At 56.4% G+C, this 20,529-nt stretch overlaps 1 protein-coding gene across 9 annotated transcripts in view; it reads left to right on the top strand.

Annotated features, from left to right (window-relative positions):
• The window catches only part of IKZF1 (IKAROS family zinc finger 1), a 74,121-nt gene that overhangs the window by 8,347 nt on the left and 45,245 nt on the right, over positions 1–20,529 (top strand). For all 9 annotated transcript variants that reach the window (XM_081146745.1, XM_081146744.1, XM_081146743.1 and 6 more), the window contains exons 2-3: positions 5,735–5,788; positions 10,770–10,889. In XM_081146745.1, the coding sequence (XP_081002871.1) occupies positions 5,749–5,788; positions 10,770–10,889 (160 nt within the window). In that variant the 5' untranslated portion in view covers positions 5,735–5,748. The remainder of the gene's footprint in view (positions 1–5,734; positions 5,789–10,769; positions 10,890–20,529) is intronic.

Below are 20,529 nucleotides of genomic sequence, written 5' to 3'. Positions count from 1 at the left end.
AGAGTATCCAAAGGACACGCTTGTTTCCTGTCGAGGGGCAGGTGACATCACACATTTGGGATTTGGGGCGACGGCAAGGGTAGCAGACTGAAAAGTGTCACCATCCCCTGGTCACGGGTTCAAATATCAGCCCCCTTGTCTACGAGGCGTGTGCCCCTGATCTGGCCACTTCTGTCTCGGTCTCGGTCTCCTCATCTGTAAAATGGGACTAATAATGCAAATTACATATAATAATAATACGGTTCAGTGATGCGGCTGAAGATGAAATGTACACGTTTAGCACATGAGTATTGAGTGCTGGGCCTGTGCTGGGCACCAGGCCAGACACTCAAACCAAGGCGGGCAAGGGAGGCCAGGGCCACGGTCCTGGGGGCCTCAGCGGTTTCCCTGTGAAATGCCAGGCGCACAGTAGGGTGCTTAAAGCTACCGAACACCAGAATCGTTTCCTTTACCAAGGTTTTCTGGCTTGTGTAAGGTACCCAAGAAACGGATGAAGTATCACTGGGCAGACAGTTACCTAGCCAGTGTCGGGGAGGGGAGAGCACTTGTATGGAGGTAGGTATGTAGCCATGTGTGTGCATACATGTATGTGTGTGTGTGTGTGTGTGTGTACGTGTATGTATGTGTGTGTGTATGTGTGTATGTATGTGTGCATGTCTATGGATGCATGTGTGTATATATGTCTTTTTGTCTTTTTTATTGAGATATAATTGATACATTATATTAGTTTCAGGTGTATGATGTAATGATTTAATATTTACATAATTTTATATGTTGCAAAATGATCGCCACAGTCGGTCTGGTTAACATCTGTCGCCACACACAGTCACAGAAACCATTTTTTCTTGTGAGAAACTGTTACGGCGACACCCAGTGACTTTTCACTTTGCCGTGTGTGGTTATTGACTGCGCACCATGCGTATGTGGCGGTTGGCTTTTCGAGAAAAGGAGAGTGTAGCTGTTTGAACCTCGGAGAACTAAAGTTTGCAGCCGGTGGCCGCGCTGGGTGCTCAGCACCTGGGCCAGTGCGGGGCCACCGGCAGCCGGGCAGGCTGTGTCCCCGGCAGGCTGTGTCCCCGGCAGGCTGTGTCCCCGACACGCTGTGTCCCCGGCAGGCTGTGTCCCCGGCAGGCTGTGTCCCCGGCACGCTGTGTACCTGGCAGGCTGTGTACCCGGCAGGCTGTGTACCCCGCACTCTGTGTCCCCGGCACACTGTGTACCCGGCACCCTGTGTACCCGGCACCCTGTGTCCCCGGCAGGCTGTGTACCCGGCACCCTGTGTCCCCGGCAGGCTGTGTCCCCGGCAGGCTGTGTCCCCGGCATGCTGTGTCCCTGGCAGGCTGTGTACCCGCTGCTTCGGGAGCATGAACTGGGCGGCTTGGAGAGGAGTCGAGCTGAGGTTTGGACAGGCATCTTGTGCTCGTGACTCCACTAATCCAGACTCCGTTTCAGAATTATGGAAGAGCCAGAATCTCAGAGCAGATACCGGGAAGAGGGGAGCTCACCGTAGACAAGAGGGGGCACTAGGAGGGCCCAAGGACCGCCACCACCCGCCCCTGGCCCTGGCCCTCCGGCTCCTGGGCTCTCAGAGCCGTTCCCGGGGCCACATGCCCCCTGTAGGCAGCAGTGAGGATGCCCCTCGGGAAGCTCCCCGGCTCCTCCCTCAGATGCCACCCCGCCCGGGGCCCCTGCCGCTTCTCCCCGGAGACACCCAGCTTCCAGTCCCTGGTGGGAGTGGCAGGAGGAAAGACAGGCAAGGTCATTTCCCAAAAGTCTCATTGTTCCCAAAGGAAGCTCCTTGGAGGGTCACCCTGGGCCCAAGTACAAGTTCCCCTGGTCTGGCCGCTGGGACCACGGGGCCGTGGGCCTGTCCCTCCTGCTGTTTGGGTCTTTGCTTCACCCTCCGCATCCCCTGTCCCCTGAAGTCATCAAAACGCCAACTCTGCTGAGCTGAAACTAGGCAAGTCCTGATGGACCCTGTTAGATAGAAGGACCAGAGAGAGACACAGAGACAGAGAGACAAAGAGAGAGGGAGAGACAGAGAGACAGAGAGACAGAGGGAAACACAGAGAGGGAGGGAGGGAGGGAGGGAGGGAGGGAGGGAGGGAGGGAGGGAGGGAGGGAGGGAGGGAGGGAGGGTCTCCCAGATGAGCGAGCCCTTGGATTTGGAGGGAGGGTGCCTAGTGACAGTGGCTGTGTCTCCTCAGTGGTCGGCCTCCACGCAGCCTGTCTCTTGCCTTCACGGTCTCTGCGCCCATTTCCCACGCGCGAGATTTAGATGTTCTGGCTTCGAAGAGACAGCGAGAGGGCTCGTGTTGCGAGCTCCCAGGCGGGACGCTCCGGGCCTCGCGCTCTCTGCAGTCAGGGGCTGAGCTCGGCCCTGGTCACTGACCCTCTGGGTTTCCAGGCGGGGGCAGAATCACGGCAGGTTTCTGTGAAATGGTGACCGCCTCGGGCACCTGCCTCACGGCCCTGCCGGCCTTGTTGCTCTGTCAGGTGAAGGTTGGCGAAAATAATTTGTTAACTCGCTTTGTGGTCAAGTCCTCTCTCCGATTGTAAACGCCTTCCAGCTGAGACCCTTCTCTTGCTACTGGGCCCCACTTCGTGTGGGAGCAGGGGGCTCAGGGAGCTCAGAGCCGGGGTGCTGGAGCCCCCAGGGGTGGGTGGGGTGTCCCTGCCCTCCCAGGGGCGGGGCGGCATGCCACTGCCCTGCTGGGACCCCCAGGGCTGCCCCTCGGTCATGCAGGGGGCAGTTTCCTGTCTCTCAAACAGTCCCACTCTTGGATCAGTCCTTTGGTCTTTGCCCAAAAGCAAAGTGACTGTTACAAAAAGCCACTTTTTTTTTTAAATCCCAAGATATGCAAATTTGGAGTTTGGGGAAGTTTGAGGGAGCTTGTCAAGTCCCCATGGTGTGTTGTCAGAGAAGACAGGCCAAGGAATTCACAGGGTCCGGTGCAGGCTGAGACGCAGCGTCCGGTTCCCCAGCTCCTCAGGGTGTCCGATGGTGGGGACCAGCAGACATGGGTCCCAGCCAGGGGTCCTCTGGGCAGGGCCAGGACCGTCCGGGCCGAAAGCCCATGGAGCAGCCATGACGTGCAAGCGGGGCTGGCGGAACGTGGGTGAGAATGGCAGTGAGGCCTGCGACCTGAGTGAGATCCGTGCGCTGGGGGCGGGCCGGGCGGGGACATTTAGTGACCGTGGAAACTGGCCTGTTGACACAGCCCCGGAGTCCTCTGGCTGAGTGTGGTCAGCTCCGTAACATGTCCCACCCCAGCTGTGCACACAGCTGCCGCCCCATCCGAGTGTGCAGACAGCTGCTAAGTCAGGGCTGGTCCCAAGAAGGCGCCTTCCCCCACCCCCCCTGGGGTCACAGCGGGTGCCAGCGTGAGGTGACTGCCCAGGGCGCGGGCATTCCCGCCGAGCAGAGCCTGCGCTGGGCCCCGGCCATGGGACCGAGCACACGTTTTCTCCTATATGACGTGTCCTCCCACCCACCGGCCTGGACACACGGATGTGTGAAGGGGACCTCAGTGTTGAATTCGGTGTCCACGGATTCTGCCCCTGACAGCAAACTGGGAGGGTCCCCCAAAGGCGCACTGGCAGGCGCACCCTCGGGTGCTGCATAGGTGGGGAGCCAGGCCTTAGGAAATATGTTTTTCTTTTCATGGGAAATAGCCTGAGCACACAATAGGATATCATCAGTTAAACCACTTCCTACACTGAGGAGTGCGTCGCCTTTAAGACAAAGGTGTCAGTGTATGTTTGTAAAATAAAATTATATGGGTGGTATTAAGTGGAAGATACGTTTACAACAGTGTATTTGGGATATGTGGAGTATCCTGTTTTTCTGAAAAGCTCTGTGTGTACACATGGAAAACATTTAGTAGTTCTAAGTGGTGGAAATTATGGGCATTGTATGGCCTTTATTAAAAAAAAAAAAAAAGTTGTAAGAAATGTATCACTTATGTAGGGAGACGTCCAACATTGAAACAGTGTTGCTGGAGCGGGACCTGCTGCACGGGGACTGGGGTTCTCCCGTCGGGCCCACCCGTCAGCCCAGGGGCGTCTCCGACCTGGGTGGGAAACGCTGGACGCGTCTTCCGAAAACTGATCCCGCGGTCATGCTGCCCGGTAACTGCGGAGCCGCTTCTCATTTGAGTCCGTCTGGTTTCTCTGGAATTGTTTTGACACGTTTTGAAAGAATCGTCGATGTTTGCCTCTTCGCAGTGGAAGCGTGTGCGACCACGGCACCCGGCTCCTGGGCCCTGGGCCGGTTTCCTGTTTGCCTCCGGGGCCCCTGTGTCTGCTCCGGCTGCTCCGGCTGCTTCGGCCGCGCAGTCCCAGGGCAGAGGCGCTGGTGGGCCACGGAGCCTGTTCCTTTCTGTGGTCACCAGCTGTGCCCAAGCCACACAGCAGCCTGGGAGACTCAGGCCGTGCCTCTGACTCCCTCGGGGGCTTTCACATGCAGGCGGACGCCCCTCCCATCCGGAGAGGCTGGCAGTGGTCGCTCGTGTCTTCGTGACCAGTGTCGATACCTCTGGGCCTGGAAACCTGTGTTCCGCGTGCCCCGTAAATACACATGTGGCCTCTGCCTGCTATTGTCAGCCTCACTGGAAAGGGTGGGGTCCCCTGAGCCCTCCCCCCCGTGCCCAGGTCTCTGCTGAAAACAGGCCACAGGGCCCGGAGCCGCACGCCTGAGCCAAAGAGACAGAGGTGCCCCGAAAACCGAGACCTGATTTAGGTTTGATGAACAGGCCCGGTTGGCCGGTTGGGGCGAGATCGCTGCCAAAGGTGGCCAGCAGAACAGAGTGGAGCAGGATGGCTGCAGTCACCTTTGGTGCCCGGGGCCACCGGAGACCTCCCGGGGCAGCCCAGGACCCTGCGCACACACCACAGCACCCCAGCCCTCTGCCCAGGGACGCCTGCCCCCCGGGTGTCCCCCGCTCTCTGTGGGGGTGGCGGGCGGGGGCGGCCTGTGGCACGTTCGCAGTCGCCACCCAGGGGCAGCTCTTCCCGGCTGGTTTTCTCTTCTTTCTAAACCCATCTGCGGAGCCAGCCGTCCGTCTGTCAGCAAAACAGGAAGGCCCGGGCCTCTCCCGGCCTGCTCCCGCCGCGGCGGCCTCACTTCTCCCCGTGGGAGCCCGGTGGGGTGTGAGGCAGGCCCGAGCCGCGGGGACGGAGGCGGAAGCGCCTGCCGCCTGCCAGGCGGGCGCTGTATTCATTATTGATGGACGGGGCGCGCTGCTCGGAGATGCCGCCCGCCTGGGTAAATGAGACATTCTTCAGCAAATTGCCTCGTTTTTTCTGATTGCTGATTGTGCGCGTGTCACCACGCTGACTCAAGGTTCATCGATGCATGCTCGGTAAATTAGAGAGAACATAACTGTGGATCAGCCCGGGGAATGAATTCCGTGCCTACAATGACCTGGGGCCATTTAATTTTCTGCTTAATTTTGTTGCAGTCAGTTTGCATTTTGGGTTATTATGCAGCAGGAAATTAACAATAAATAACAAATTTGGTCTTTCCGTGCCGGTAATGATATTTTTATAAATCTTTGTAAGGCCGTTTTTTAAAGGATCAAGGTCTGTGCCCGTCTAATACCCCGGCGAGAGCGCGAGGAGGAAAACGCATCCCTCTCGGCAGATAACCTTGTGGAGCGCGCGGGGCTGACTCATCCCGCGCTCACATCCCGCCGGGCTCGCTTTAAACTAAACGCCTTCCTCTCTTTCTCAGGTGACCCCGGGACAATGGATGGTGATGAGAGCCAGGACATGTCCCAAGTCTCAGGTGAGGAGCTTCTGTGACTCCCTGTTGGGGGTTCCAGGAGGAGCGCTGCCCGGGGCCAGAGGTCGCAGTCATGTTTGGGGGGGGGGACGACAAGAGGGGCTGCTGTGCAGAAGGGGAAACCGAGGCGGAGTTTGTGTCCGTGTTTCATGCCAACTCTTTGAGGCCATCCCAGCGGGAGAATCTGAGCAGAAAACCTTCAAGTTAAAATTGGTTTTACTGTTAAATCTGAGAGCCACTGGGAAGGATTTAACGTATGTCGGTGCTCTCGGGGGGCGGTGACTGATTGATCTCCTCTAGGTCCCAGACACACGCCAAGGGCCTTGTTTAAAAGGGAGGGAAAGGTGTGTGGGGGGGGGAGAAAGCAGCTCGGAGAAGTTTGGGGCAGAATCTAGAATATGTGTCATGTGTGGAGGCCGCATTGCTCTCTTCCCCGCATGTTTCTTTCGAGCCACAGTGGGCGTAGCTCTTCTCACCCCAGGGCCCAGGAAGTGGAGCAGTAAGTGGCGGGAGGCGAGGCCTGAGGTTGGGTCCCAGGCTGTCCCGCGGGGCGACGCTAGCACAGCCGGCCCAGCTCCCAGGTCCGTAGGCGAGGGAGCCCCCCGCCTGTGCTGTGCCTGGGGGGGGGGCAGCAAAGGCGGCCTCCAGGGCGTGCGCTGGTTTGTATTTCAGAGCCTCCCAGCTCACGTCAGCCCCGGTTGGCCCCTGTGGACAGTGGCCTCTCGTCCTCTGGGCTTGGCTGACCCGCCCCCGCTGGCGCCCAGGTTTTCATTGGGTTCTGCCTCCTGGTCTAGGTCGGGCCTGGTGATGGAACCAGGGCGGGGGCGTGGCGGCTGCCCTGAGGCGTGTGTGCGGGAGAGGAGACGCGGGTCCCGCCCCCTGGAGACGGCCCGCTGCCCAGCACAGGGCTCCCCCTCTGCCAGCCCCTCCTGTCGCGGGCAGAGCCTGGACTTTACTCTGGGCTGCAGCCAACGCGCCAAGAGCTGGCTTTCCCACGGTGGCGTTAGGCACCTGAGGTACAGCCGGTGGGAAGGACCGTTGGTCAAGCTTGGCCTCTTCTCCGTAAACTGAAGTTCACAGGTACAGCGTCCAAGCAGGTGCCGGGGGCGCTGGTGCCGACACTCAAAGACCATGGTGCCTCGTGCCCTTGCTCACGCGGCTCTCAGCAATGAGGGGGCACAGACATGCCAGCCTGGAAGATGCCAGGTACATGCGGACGGGAGAGTGTGCAGCCCATGAACCCGTTCCTTCCTGTGACAGCAGGCCACGCACACACACTCACACATGCACACGCACATACACACTCACACTCACACACTCACACACACACTCACACATGCACACGCACATACACACTCACACACTCACACATGTACACTCACATACACACTCACACACACTCACACACTCACACATGCACACTCACATACACACTCACACACACACTCACACATGCACACTCACACATGCACACTCACATACACACTCACACTCACACATGCACACTCACATACACACACTCACACATGCACACTCACACGCACACTCACATGCACACTCACATACACACTCACACACTCACACATGCACACTCACATACACACTCACACACACACACTCACACATGCACACTCACACATGCACACTCACATACACACTCACACACTCACACATGCACACTCACATACACACACACACACACACATGCACACTCACATACACACACTCACTCACACATGCACACTCACACACTCACATACACACTCATACACTCACATACACACACACATACACACTCACACACACTCACTCACACACACTCACACACCGAGGAAAATCCTGGAGGATGTGTATTAATTCCTGGCTTCCTCCTGGAAGACTGGTGACGGAAGGAAGGGCAGGTTATGGAAGAAACTCGGAAGACTCAGCTTCTCACCTCCCACCTTTCAGCATTATTTTATTTCCCTTAAGCACGTACTTTGTTTTGTAAACAGAACTGTCACAACAGCAGCCAAAACTATGTGAATGGACACACGCAGCTCAGGCTCTGGAAGCCTCGGCAGGGCTCTGGCTCCTGCTGGGAGGGGAAGGCTGAGGAGACCGAGATGCATGCGGGGTCTTTCCCCCCCGGAAGGGGCCCCCTCAGCGTTGTCCTGTGGCCGGGGGTGGTGACAATGTCACAGACGCAGGAGGTTAAAAGTCCCAAAGGCGAGAAGAGAGCCTCCCGTTGCTCCTGCTCCTGTGTCTCCCTCCCCGCCTCCCCGTGGGTTTACAGGGTGGACGATGCATCTGCAGAGGGGACCCCTGCAACCCCTTCGGTCCCTGGGCCCGGTTGGGACCCGGCCTGGGCGGCATCTCCACAGTGATTTGTATGCGGAGCAGCTGGTCAGCATTCTGATCTAAGCTTGGTAACAAAAATTGCAAAAGCCTCTGTTTCTCCTCATATTTCTCTTGCCCTTCACATTATATTCACCACCCCCTGGTCCTGGGCTCGGCCGTCAGAAGGGGAGGGTCTCCGGGGTGGGAACCTCACGACACGAGACCGCCGAGGGGAAGCGCTGGCCGGACGATGGGAGGTTCGGGCTGAGGCCTGGTGCGCACGGAGCAGTCATAAAGTGCTGACGACTCCGCTGGGCCGTGTCGAACCCGGAGCTTTCTGTGCCGCGACCGGAGCCTTCATAGTCAGCGTTTTCGCTCAAGATTCGAAAGGTGCTCCTTCTGCTTCCCGCTGCTTCTCCCGTTCAACCCAACGCCAGCAATTTCTCTTTATTTCTAAAACTGAGGGACGTGGCAGTTAGTCATGGAACAAGGGTGGACCCTGGGCCAGATGGGAGCGGACGTCCCGGATCTGAAATCGGAGGGAATGTGTTACAGAACCGCCTCCCTCCCCGTAAATTACTCAGTGTGATGTTCTGTCCACAGGAAAGGAAAAAAACAGATCTTTCTAAGTTGCACCCTATGAAATTGCCACTTTCATGGGTAAAACAATGTTTCTAAATAAGTGAAATCATGTTGCGCCTCCTAAGTTGTTGCAGCTCGAAGCCTGGTTTCCTGCTGTCCCAGCGCACACGTCTCCGTGTCCTCCTGCCAGCACCTTGGGGAGAGGGGCGCTCGGTGTGGCACATGCCTTATGTTTCTGCGGATGCAGTTTCCAAATAATCCCGTATTACGTAGCACGTTCGCACCCACACACGTCACTCTCATTTTATTCTCGCAGCAGCCCTGTGAGCTAGGCCAAGATCAGGGTTTTTTGCCTCATTTTATTTCTGAAAGAGCCCTAAAGGGCTGACTTAGTCCTGGAATTGGTCCCACCGGCACCGTATCCCGAGCCGACGAACTTCTAGTCCCCGTGTGTCAGTATTTGGGGTGCGCTGACTTGATTTAATATCCTTGTATCTTTTATCATCTTCCCATGGTTTTCCATTGTAAAGGGTTAATTGGGCAGATCTGTTTAAACTCCACACGTGGAGCTGTGTTTGCCTGTCACGAGGAGGGTTCCCGTGGAGGGGCTCGTGTCCGGCGTGGAGACCTCCCGCGGAGGACGCGCCCGGGGTCACAGCACAGGGCCCACGGGAGAGATCGACATCTCAGCGGTTGCTCCGCACACTCGGGGGCTTTTAGGCAAATCAGAGGACCTCTTAAAACTGCCCCTGAGGGAAGGCGGGTGAGGCTGAATTACAACAGGGCTCTCGCGGGTCACTCTCCTGCAGGCCTGGCTTGTTTGCGGGGGGCCCCACTCAGGCCGAGGCCGATGTTTTACCCACCCCCACCCCCCGTGCCCACGCAGAGGGGCCTCCTATTGATCGGTCTGGCCCAGGGTATTTTAGAGTCGCCATCCCCACTGTTTTCATTTGTTCTCTCCCTCCCCCACGTAGAACACAGTGACTGTGTGAGCTGGAAAGTGGGGGCCCTGGGGAGCTGGCAGTCCATCCCCTGCTGGAGGTGACCGGTCATCCTCAATAAATTATAGTTTGTCTTGTTTGGTAATAAGCAGATCAGTTAAAATTTTAAAATTATTTTTAAATCATTTTTTATTTTTCAGTTACAGTTGGCCCACAATAGTGTATTAGTTTCAGGTGCACACCCCAGTGATTAGACATTATAAACCTTATTAAGTGATCATCCCAAAAAATCTCATACCCACCTGGCCCCTACCTAGTTATTAGGATATTATTGACTATATTCCGTGTGCTGCGCTTGACACCCCCATGACTGCACTGTAACTAACAATTTGTAATTCTCAATCCCGTCACCCCTTCACCCACCACCCCAACCCCCACCCATCTGACAACCAGCAGAAAGGTCAGTTACATTTTTAAAAAGGCAATCGGGAGTTACCTGGACATATGTGAGCATGGCTTCGGCAGAGAGCAGGGCGTCAGACTCCTGGGGATTCAGACTCTGGCAGTCATCAGGACCGGGTGAAAGGAATGCTCAACACGGGGCTGTGTGATAAAAAAATCTAAGTTCAAAACGAGAAGGATTTAAATTGCTGCTCGTGCACCACGCAGTGGGAGTGACACAGACGTTATACTAACGTGGAAGCGTGGTCACCGGCGTGGAAAACTGTTCGTGACAGTGGCTTAAAAAGACATGTATCACCCATATTATCTACAGTATATAAGCATGTGGGTGGGTGCACACACGCACACATATGCACACGCGTGCATGCACACACATGCGTGCACGCACACACGTGCATGCACACATGCACACACATGCATGCACGCACATGCGTGCACGCACACACGTGCATGCACACATGCACACACATGCATGCACATGGGTGCACACGCACACGCCCGTGGCTGTAGCCGCCGTCTCTGGCACCGTGGGCGGCCTGTGTATTTGGCCGCCCCCCCCCCCCCCCCGCAGCCCAGGTGCAGGCCAGGCGCCCAGCTTCCCTGCTGGCTCCTCTCCCCAAGGCCACGTCCCCGGCGGTGGCCGCGTCCCCCGAAACTCATGCTCCGACCTCTCTCCCCAGGGAAGGAAAGCCCTCCCGTCAGTGACACTCCGGACGACGGCGACGAGCCCATGCCCGTCCCGGAAGACCTGTCCACCACGTCCGGAGGGCAGCAGACCTCGAAGAGCGACAGAGGCATGGGTGAGTCGCCCTGCTGCTGGCCACGCGCCGCTCAGCCTGTTCCCATGAGCCCTCCTCTCCCTCCTCCCAGAGACAGCGAGGAGGCTGTGGGGTCGTTCCCTCTGCTGCCCCCAGCCACGCGGGAGACACAGGGCGCAGATCAGTAGGACGGGGCCTTTTTTAAAAATTTAGTTCAGTGATTAATTGTACAGACAGACAAGGACCGTGACCAAAGCCATTTGATGTAGATGGGCCAAGAAAAGACGTGTCCCTATGAATCTCTCCCCCCATTAGCAAAGGGCTCCTGTGGGCGAGAGAAGCATTCGGGGGCCTCCGCTCTGCTCACGTTTCATTCCGGGGGCTCCCGCAGCTGGCCCGCAGAGCAGGCTGGGCGACGGCCGACGCGTCTGTCGTTAAGATCGTCTCCCGTTAATCCCAGCGATGCTGGGCCATCCTGCACCGTGCAGAACAAGTAGGGTCGATTCGAGAGTCAAATCTAACTAAGCATAAGCCAGGGAGGTGCACGGGCTTGCACAGGTGGCCCGCGAGAAGCCCGCCTTGTCCCGTCGGCCCAGTGCTTGGAGCAGCTGATGGGACGGGCCCTGTTCCCTGCACTTTCACATCAACACACGTGCTCTTAACTTACGCACGACCCAGAGAGGGGCTCAAGGACCGAGGGCCAGAGAAACTGTGTGGATGCCTAGCCACTAACCATCACGAGCCGAGCGCAGACGTCACGGTTAGGGCGCTGGGGGTCATTACGGAGGAGCTGTCCCCAGAGTCCCCCGCAGCCTGTCGGTGTCACCAAGACATCCCTCAAGGAGCTGAGCCAGGCTAATTCCCGAGGGCTGGGGACAGCACACAGGTGACCAGCCACGTTAGAAAGGCGTCCACACGCTCTCAATGTACCGCCCTGATGAACATGAGAGGGTTGGTGGTTCGCCCCCGGGGAGAGGCCACCCACCTCCGGGCAGGTGCCTCTGACTGTCCCCAGGCTGACTGTGTGCCCCAGGGGAGCTCTGAGCTGCAGGTAGTGCCCACACCAGCACAGGGACAGCTGCAGGTAGGGGCCGGCCCGCCATCGCCTGAGATCTCCTGGGCGCCTGGCCACGTGTGACGGGATTCCCATCTTCTCCTTTCACGATAAAGTTCATAAAAAGTGAATCTCGGGGTTTAAATTTTAAAACACCTGAGAAGCCTCTGTTGGCTTGTGCCCAGCAGCTGGCGTGGGCCCCGGAACACTGTCGGGGAGCAAGGGCTCCCATGGGGGCTGGAGGCCCACGGGGGTCGGCCACGGCAGGGAAGCCACAAAGCGCAGATGCACAGGTGACACTCGGCCACTGGCGAGGGGACAGGTTTCAGGAGAGAAGGGAGCGAAAGGCCCAGCGAGCAAATCCGCCCTTGCCTGGCACCTGCGTCCTAGAAGCCGTCCTTTGCGATTTGGGGTGGGGCTCTGTTAGCATGTGGGAGCTGATCACGTATTTGACGCGTAATGTGTCGCTGGAGGCGAGCTGAGTGTGTGGCGAGCTGGGAGACCGTGTAAAGGTGGGGAGTCAGCAAGTTCAGGGGGAGGGCTCCCGGGAGGAGCCCCAGAGCGTGGGAGCGGGCGGAGGGCAGGAAGGAGAGCGGCCGCCCTGCGCGGGGACAGCGGGGCCCGAAGGGAGGCGCCTGTGGGGACGGGGCCGGACCTGCTGGGGGCCTGGCCGAGCCCAGGGGGCGCCGCAGGCTGAAGGCCGCGCCCCGGCCCCTCTCTGGTCACACCCCTCCGGGCCCGGGGTTCCTCGTTTTAAAGTGGCAACAGCCACAGACGCGTCCGCAGAATGGCTCGGGGTTAGGGAAAGGCGTAACCGAGCTTCGCGGAGGACACAGAGCGTGAGGAGGGCAGGACCGGCCGGAACGGTGGCCGCTTATGCGGAGCGGGTCCCCCGTGGGTGGAAAGGGTGGAGGAGGCCGGGTGGCCTCGCCCGAGAGGAGGGAGGGAGAGCCGGCCGCGGGGGTAGCACCCGGATGGGAGAGGAGTGAATTGGTCTTAAAATGACCCGTGGAATCAGCAAACTGAAAACAGAGCGAGGCGAGAAGGACGGAATCACTTAGAGGGAGGCGGGGCCGAGAGAGCTGAGGTGCTGGCCACCCCGGGCTCAGCCGAAAGCCAGGGGCCCTCGCTGTTTCCGAGGAAATACCGGGAAACGGGGAGGGGCCGGCAGGTGGGAAAAGGTGGGAAAACACCCGGAAATATCAGCCCCCTGGGGTGTCTGTTTGAGGACGAGACAGGGATACTTTTGAGAAGCTCCGAGCTCGAGACAAATCTAACCGCAACCGGAACAGCTAGAGTTACGGACAGATCGGGAGAAAGCGCAGAAATCAGATGAGAGGGGCACTCGCGCCGACTCGCGGACCTTGGTTTCTCACCTCCCCGCTCCACCCGGTGCTGAGGGGACACCCGTGGGACTGTGGAAGTACGTTCGCCTGGATTTAAAAAGCAAACAAACCAACCAGCAACCCACACGCCTGGAAAACAGGTGTCGGAGAAACGAGGCCAGGGCAGGCTGCGGCCGCCTGGGGCTCCGCTTTCTCCTGGGTCCGAGCAAGAGGCGAGAAGGAAGGAATTACTTAGAGGGAGGCGGGACCGAGAGAGGGCAGCTGGAGGGATGTAGGTTAGACTCAGAGAGCACCTCCGCGGACCCTGCCCTCGGCCCCCGGCCCCGCCTCGGCTGCTCCTCTGAAGTGGTCTCTTTAAAAATGAGAGTCGCACCTCTCTGAAGTGGTTGTGTACGAAACTGCGTCGCGCTGGGGGTGCACTCGGTGACCTCGAGGCGCCCCACACCCACTCAGTCAGCCCGGCAGGTGTGGGAGCGGAGGGGGGGCCGCTGGGATCCCGGCAAACGGCTCCTGACCAGGGCCTCTTAAGAGGGGCTCCCGTTCGGATGGTGTTGGGATGGGTGTGTGAAGAACAGATGGCCCGGGCCGGCCGGCTCCGCGGTTAGCCCTTCGGCCTGTGCTCCGGGGGGTTGTGGGTTGGGCTCCCAGTCAAGGGCGCGGACCTGGTTCCATCCCAGGCTCCGGTTGGGGTGTGTTCAGGAGGCAACCAATCGATCTCTCTTCCCCCCCCCCCCCCCGCATCCCTTCCACTCTCTCAAAAAATCAACAGAGATAATATCCTCGGGTGAGCATTTTGGAACAGATGAGCGTTTTGTATTAAAAAAAAAAAAAGAAGAAGACCTAGTGATGTTCTGCCTTTATCCAGTAACCCTGACCTTCCTTATAGCCTGGGCCATTGCCCATTCCTGCCTTGCCCCCCCTTGCTGTGTGGGTCCCAAGTCCTAACCCTGAGCAAGGACCCTGGAGCCCTCGGACGCTGTGGGTAACACCCCGCCCCGAGGTGTGTGTCCCCCTCAGAGAGGAGGGGCTGGGGCAGGGGCAGCCCCGCCCACGGGTCCAGGAGGCTGGAGCAGAGGGGAGGGGGTCCGGCGGAGATTAGGGGGACCTGAAGCAGGACACCCGCCGAGCTGGCCGCGCTGGGAAAGAGCAGCAGACACGCTGAGCATTTAAGAGTCGAAGCGCAGGGGAGCCCCAGGGCTGAAGCCCCGGGAAGCTGAGGGGCTGACCGGGGAGGACCCCCCAAGCACAGGGGCGGCTGAGGCAGCCGGAGGGGCCGGAGCCAGGGGCCCAGGGGCCCGGGAGGGCTTGACTGAGGCTCAGCAAACGGCGTGGCTACCTGGGCAGATAACGGGGACCTCGGGCCTCGGGCAGCAGTTGCTCACGTGGAGGCCACTGTGAGGGTGGGCAAGGGCGTGAACCGGGCGTGATTTGTACCCAGGATGCGCGGCGTTCGCCTCTGCTCGCCGGGCGCCCCTCCCCACGCTGGGCAGCAGCGGCCGCGTGAGGACCTGGTCACCGCAGCCTCTGTCTGGAGCAGGGGGCTCTCTCGAGGCCAAATTAACTCACCTGGGTCCTTCCCTTCAAGGAGCTGGACCAGGGTTCGATTCCCCCTGGCAAGGATGGAAATAAGAAAGAAAAGTAGGGGGGAAATCTTTATTTCCCCCCTCCCCTTGGAATCCAGAAAAATGCTTAAGTGTGGAAAAGCACATTTTCTGTTCCCATCCATTCCCTGCAAGTAAAAATGCCCCACTCCACCCGGTCTGAGGGCTGCAGGGGGACTGGGAGGGGTTCCTGTGTTGCTACTGGCTATTCAGTGTCAAATCTCACCCTCTTTGTAAAGTTTCCCACAGGATACAGAGACCTCCCTGAGGGTGGAGGCGAGGCCACAGCCCCTCCTCCCGCCCGCCCCCCCCACAGCCGGGGGGGGGGGGGGGTACAGGCGGGTTTTCACAGTGGAAGGAGAAGCTACTGGGCTTCGATAGGCTGGAGATGGGGCAGTGGCGTTAGAATACGGATGCTGAGCTGCTTATCTCATCAGCAGTTGGAGGAAGTTGCTCTATCTGTGCAGTGCATCACCTCTGAGCTGATAACCCAGCGAGGACGTTTATCTGGCAGCATCTGAGGGAGGTGCAGCAGCTCAGCACGTGCAGCCAGGAGGCACTAAGAGCCTCCCGGGGCAGAGCCCTGCCTGCTGGACCCCAGGGGTCAGGCCAGCTCCGAGAGCCGCCAGCCCAGAGCACTGCCCGCTGCACCTCAGGGGCGGTCCTGGTCAGAGCCTCCCGGGACAGAGCCCTGCCTGCTGGACCCCAGGGGTCAGGCCAGCTCTGAGAGCCGCCCGGCCCAGCTGCACCTCAGGGGCGGCCCTGGTCAGAGCCTCCCAGGACAGAGCCCTGCCTGCTGGACCCCAGGGGTCAGGCCCAGCTCCGAGAGCCGCCAGCCCAGAGCACTGCCCGCTGCACCTCAGGGGCGGCCCTGGCATGCAGTTCCTTATTCTCTTCTGAGAGATGACTGCAAATTTACCCCCTGGCTGCTGCTCGCCTCCCTACTTTAGGGCTTATTCCTCTTCGTAACTGAAGGATTTGGGGATGGTTCGGGCAGGGCTCCGTTTAAAAAGCCTGGTTTCCATCCTGCGGCAGTCTGTCTCTGTGGGAACACCTGGTGCAGACAGCAGGTGTCGTCACCAAGACGTAGCCCCACCAGGTGCCTCCAGTCGGAGAGACTCTCGTTTTCCTGAAGTTCCAAAAAACACAAGACCCAGCATTCAGAAAAATCCTGGTGCTTACCTATAAGTTTCTCAGTTTTTGGAAACAGGCTGTGATGTAACAGGCTCCTTGCTTCCATTTAGAAGTAAATGTTAGGGTTCGCGTTACCTCCCTTCAAAGGTCAGTGGGAAATATTCGAAAGTCATGATCTTCACAGAGCATCAGGACATGCTGGGCAATAACATTACATCAGTGATCGTGTGAGCGTCAGGGACCCGGCGGGATACGTGCATGGAATAATCTAGAAGAGAAGGCAAGGAAGGAGGTGGAGGATGAGGTGTTTCATTCAGGGAAAATGTCCAGAAAGGAATACGATGGAGAAGACGCTGGGAAAAGGAAGGAGTAAATGAATGAGTGAGTGAGTAGATCAGTGAGTGAGTGGATGAGTGAGTAGATGAGTGAGTGAATGGATGAGTGAGTGAGTGAGTGAATGAGTGGATGAGTGAGTGGATGAGTGAGTGAATGGATGAGTGAATGAGTGAATGAGTGAGTGAGTGAATGAGTGAGTGGATGAGTGAGTGAGTGAATGAGTGAATGAGTGAGTAGATGAGTGAGTGAATGGATGAGTGAGTGAATGAGTGAGTAGATGAGTGAGTGAATGGATGAGTGAATGAGTGAGTGAGTGAATGAGTGAGTGGATGAGTGAGTGAATGAATGAGTGAATGAGTGAGTAGATAAGTGAGTGAGTGAGTGAGTAGATGAATGAGTGAGTGAGTAGATGAGTGAGTGAGTGAGTGAGTGAGTGGATGAGTGAGTGAGTGAATGAGTGAGTGAGTGAGTGAGTGAATGAGTGAGTGGATGAGTGAGTGAGTGAATGAGTGAGTGAGTGAGTGAGTGGATGAGTGAGTGAGTGAGTGAGTGAATGAGTGAGTGGATGAGTGAGTGAGTGAATGAGTGAGTGAGTGAATGAGTGAGTGAGTGGATGAGTGGATGAGTGAGTGAGTGGATGAGTGAGTGAATGAGTGAGTAGATGAGTGAGTGAATGGATGAGTGGATGAGTGAGTGAGTGAGTGAGTGAGTGAGTGAGTGAGTGAGTGAATGAGTGAGTAGATGAGTGAGTGAATGGATGAGTGGATGAGTGAGTGAGTGAGTGAGTGAATGAATGCGATGGTGGTCCTCCCTCCTTTCTCAGGTGGAGACTGTAGTGCTGTAGAGAGAACTTCAGGTTGAAGGGAAGGGATTTAAGGTTCATCACGCAGATTAATTTAGGTCAGTGTTTCCCTGTGGGCACAGGTGGTATTGGGGGCAGAGACTATTCTACCCCTGGTGGGATATTTAAGTACCCATGTCACACCTCTCCCTGGTCATCATGACTCCCTAAATGTCCCACATATTTCTCAGCTGAGACCCCAATGGAAGCCCCACCATTTCACTTCAGCACCTCATCAGTTACACGGTTCAGTGCCACTCAGTCACAGGAGCTTTGCACGTGAAGGGGGCCATTTGTAGCTGATTATTTAAAATTATTTTAAATATAGACAGTATGGTCCAAATCCTGACATATGAATCATATCTGTAGAAAAACTGGACCAGAAAAGTGTGTCAGAACTCACTCCTGGCCTTTCTGACCATACTTCCAGTTTTGACTTCCTGCCTCCAAGGCACTAACTGAAAAGCTGTTTATTTTTACAAACAGAAACCAGTGTTCGTCTCATCTTCATTTTATTCCGACAACTTACACTTAGGATCACCTGGTGCCCAACTGGTTTATGGAGGGAAACACAGACTCTTGTCCCCCAGAGTAGAGAGAGAAGCAGTCTGGTCCCAGTTTTCTCCTCTTCTCTGTTCCATCTGTGTTCAAAGCGTTCGCTGTGTGTCTAAAACAACCAACCGACATTTCGTTAACTTTCCTTCTACATGGGGTTTCAGAAAGAAATGGAAAAAAAAAAAAAAAAAAAAAAGGCTTTGAGCTGTGGTTGCCAGTTGCCACCTGTCCTATCTGGTTAGGACATTTTCTGATTTGGGAAGTGTAAATATAACCCAGAAAGAAAGAAAAAAAAAGCTTCCCCTCCTTTTATGCAAAAGCAGAAAGGTTGAGGCACAGCAGAGCCTTACCAGGGCCCCACAGTTTCCACAGAACCAGTCCCATTTGGTGGAAACAGGGCCCTGGGGAGCTGGCCCCCCAGGAAGCTGCCGCCGGCTCCCACAGCCCCAGCCTGCGTACTTGAGACCAGGACTGTGCCCTCCAGATAAGCCCAGCAGAAACTACAGTTCACTCATTACTGCAGCTGGGCCTAGGCTCTAAACCCTTTGCCTGTTAGGATTTGGGGAATAGCAGAAGCTCGTAGGGAGCTCAGAAAGTGCATCCAATTTGGTGGCAGGCTGGATCCAAGGGGAACTGGGGACCATGACAGATCCAGAGAAGCTGTGGGGCTCTGGTTCAGCTGTTGGCAGCTCAAAGCAACCGTGGGTGGAAGAATTTACACCACAGAAATTGGCAAATGCTATAATGAGAGCTTTTTGTTTTGCTCTATGAGAGCTGGTTTACCTAGAGTTTCGGTGTCTGGGCAGCTACCGTGGAGAGCAGGAGTTACTGTTTGGGGCGTGGGCCTTCTGGGAGAGGGAGCCTGTTGGGAAGCCCCTTGGAATAAGGCATAAATGTAGGTTGTCCAACAAGGACTGATAAAAATGATTCTTGGCTGTTGCTGTCACACACTGGAATTAAGGCCAACTAGACTGTTTGTAAATAGAAGACTCCTCTAGCAGTTGTTTTGTCGCTGGGAGAGTTTGATCAGAAGAGGATTCTGTGTCGTATGATTATTACTGTTGCTGTTATTGTGGTTTGAAGACCTTTAACAGGCAAAGCAAGACTTGTCTGTGTTCCGTTACTATGTTACTAAGTTGCAATGGTTTTCCCAGGAAAGCGTTCACCCCCTGACCTCCTTCACAATTTGGGATTGATCTTGGTGTTCTCGAAACAGTCTGAATTCCTTGGATTAAATGCAGCCCCGGGGGGTGTGTACAGGTCTGGGGGTGACCTCTTCCATCACCCCCATGTACACAGTGGCTTCGTTAGGACACTCTCTCAGCGGAAGCTTAGCCATGTGCAGGTGGCCGGGGGACTGTCAAACGCTGGTGACTGTTGAGGACGGGGGGGTTTTCCACATTCCCTGCCTGGGCACCTGACACTTGCAGCTACTGGATTAACTGAACTGCTGTTTCTGCCCTACTTTCAGGACTCAGCTCAGCTGCAGGGCCCTTGTCTCTGCCAGGCTGCCTGCCAGGAGGGAACTGCCCCTACAGGGGATGTGGCTGCAGGGTGTCGGTTCCCACTGAAGCCCCCCGGGCATGATTCCTGCAAAGCCTGGGCTGTTTTGTGTTTTCACTGCCCAGCAGGGTGACGGAGGCCTCAAACCTAGGTCCCGGCTGCCGTTACAGTGCCTGGCAAAAGCCCCCATTCCCTTTTTCAGAATGAAGGACTGTCACATTAAAGGTGAAATCCTGCTAAAATGAGAAAAGGACTTTTATTAGAGCCCTGCAGGCACCTATGTGATTATTTTTATTATTATTATTCTTGGATTCCAGTAGAATTTTGCTGCTTTTGAAATTTCTCTGTGCTCTCCAGTTGAACACGATAGCAGTAAAAATATGATTGTGCCAGAGCCCCGAGCACTCTGCTGGCCTCCGTTCCCAGCGTAATGTTAGATAATGACAATTAACTGTCATCTGGTGAGCGGCCGCTTACTGAATCCTGGCGTCACAGTTTCAGAGGTCTTTGGTGAACTCTGTGCTCAGTGCAGAATGCTGTGGGTTTAATCCTGAGATGGTAACAGTTATTGTTTCCTTCTAAACACTGCCTTCACTCAAGATTTTAAAGTCATGCTGTTATTTCTCCCTCCCCATCTCAGTACTGATTTTTAAGTTTGACTTTGTAGCTGAGGGTGTTGAAAATTCTGTTAGGGGCCTTGCTTTGCTTTTCCTGTTTCCACAACTATTTTTTGTGACTGACAGGACGTCTCCCGACACTCACCTAAAAGGCAGCCTGCCCTGTGCCTGCACAAGCACACACACATGCATGAGCACACACACACACGCATGAGCACACGCACACGCACCCCGTCTCGGTGAGGTCTGGGGTCTGGCCCAGCCCGGCCTGGGCAGGCAGCCCTCGGGAGACACGGCCGCCTGAACAGTCCCCGTTTGGGACAGAGGCTTCACAGATGAGTGATAACCAGCATTTCCGGGGCGTATTTGTGAAATATGGGAACCAAGTGCTCTAGGGCAGCTCAGTGCCATGAAAGCAAAACGGGACCCGCATAGGTCATTCTCAGTCTTCAAGTAGCCACATTAAAACAGGAAAATGGCACAGAAAAATAATTTTAATATATTTTATTTAACTCATTTATACAGGCACTCAGTGTGAACAATCAGGGAGCATGTTAGTCTTTTTTTGTGCTGAGAAACTAGGAACTGTTTTATGCTCACAGCACATCTGGGTTCGGACTGACTCAGAAGCCACCTGTGGGCAGGGCTACCTGTGGGCAGAGGTATCTGTGGGCGGGGCTACCTGTGGGCAGGGC

Source organism: Miniopterus schreibersii (genome assembly GCF_964146895.1).
Source record: "Miniopterus schreibersii genome assembly, chromosome: 9".
Lineage (NCBI taxonomy): Eukaryota > Metazoa > Chordata > Mammalia > Chiroptera > Miniopteridae > Miniopterus > Miniopterus schreibersii.
Note: the sequence above shows the minus strand (reverse complement) of the source record. Positions and strands in the feature narration are given on the sequence as shown.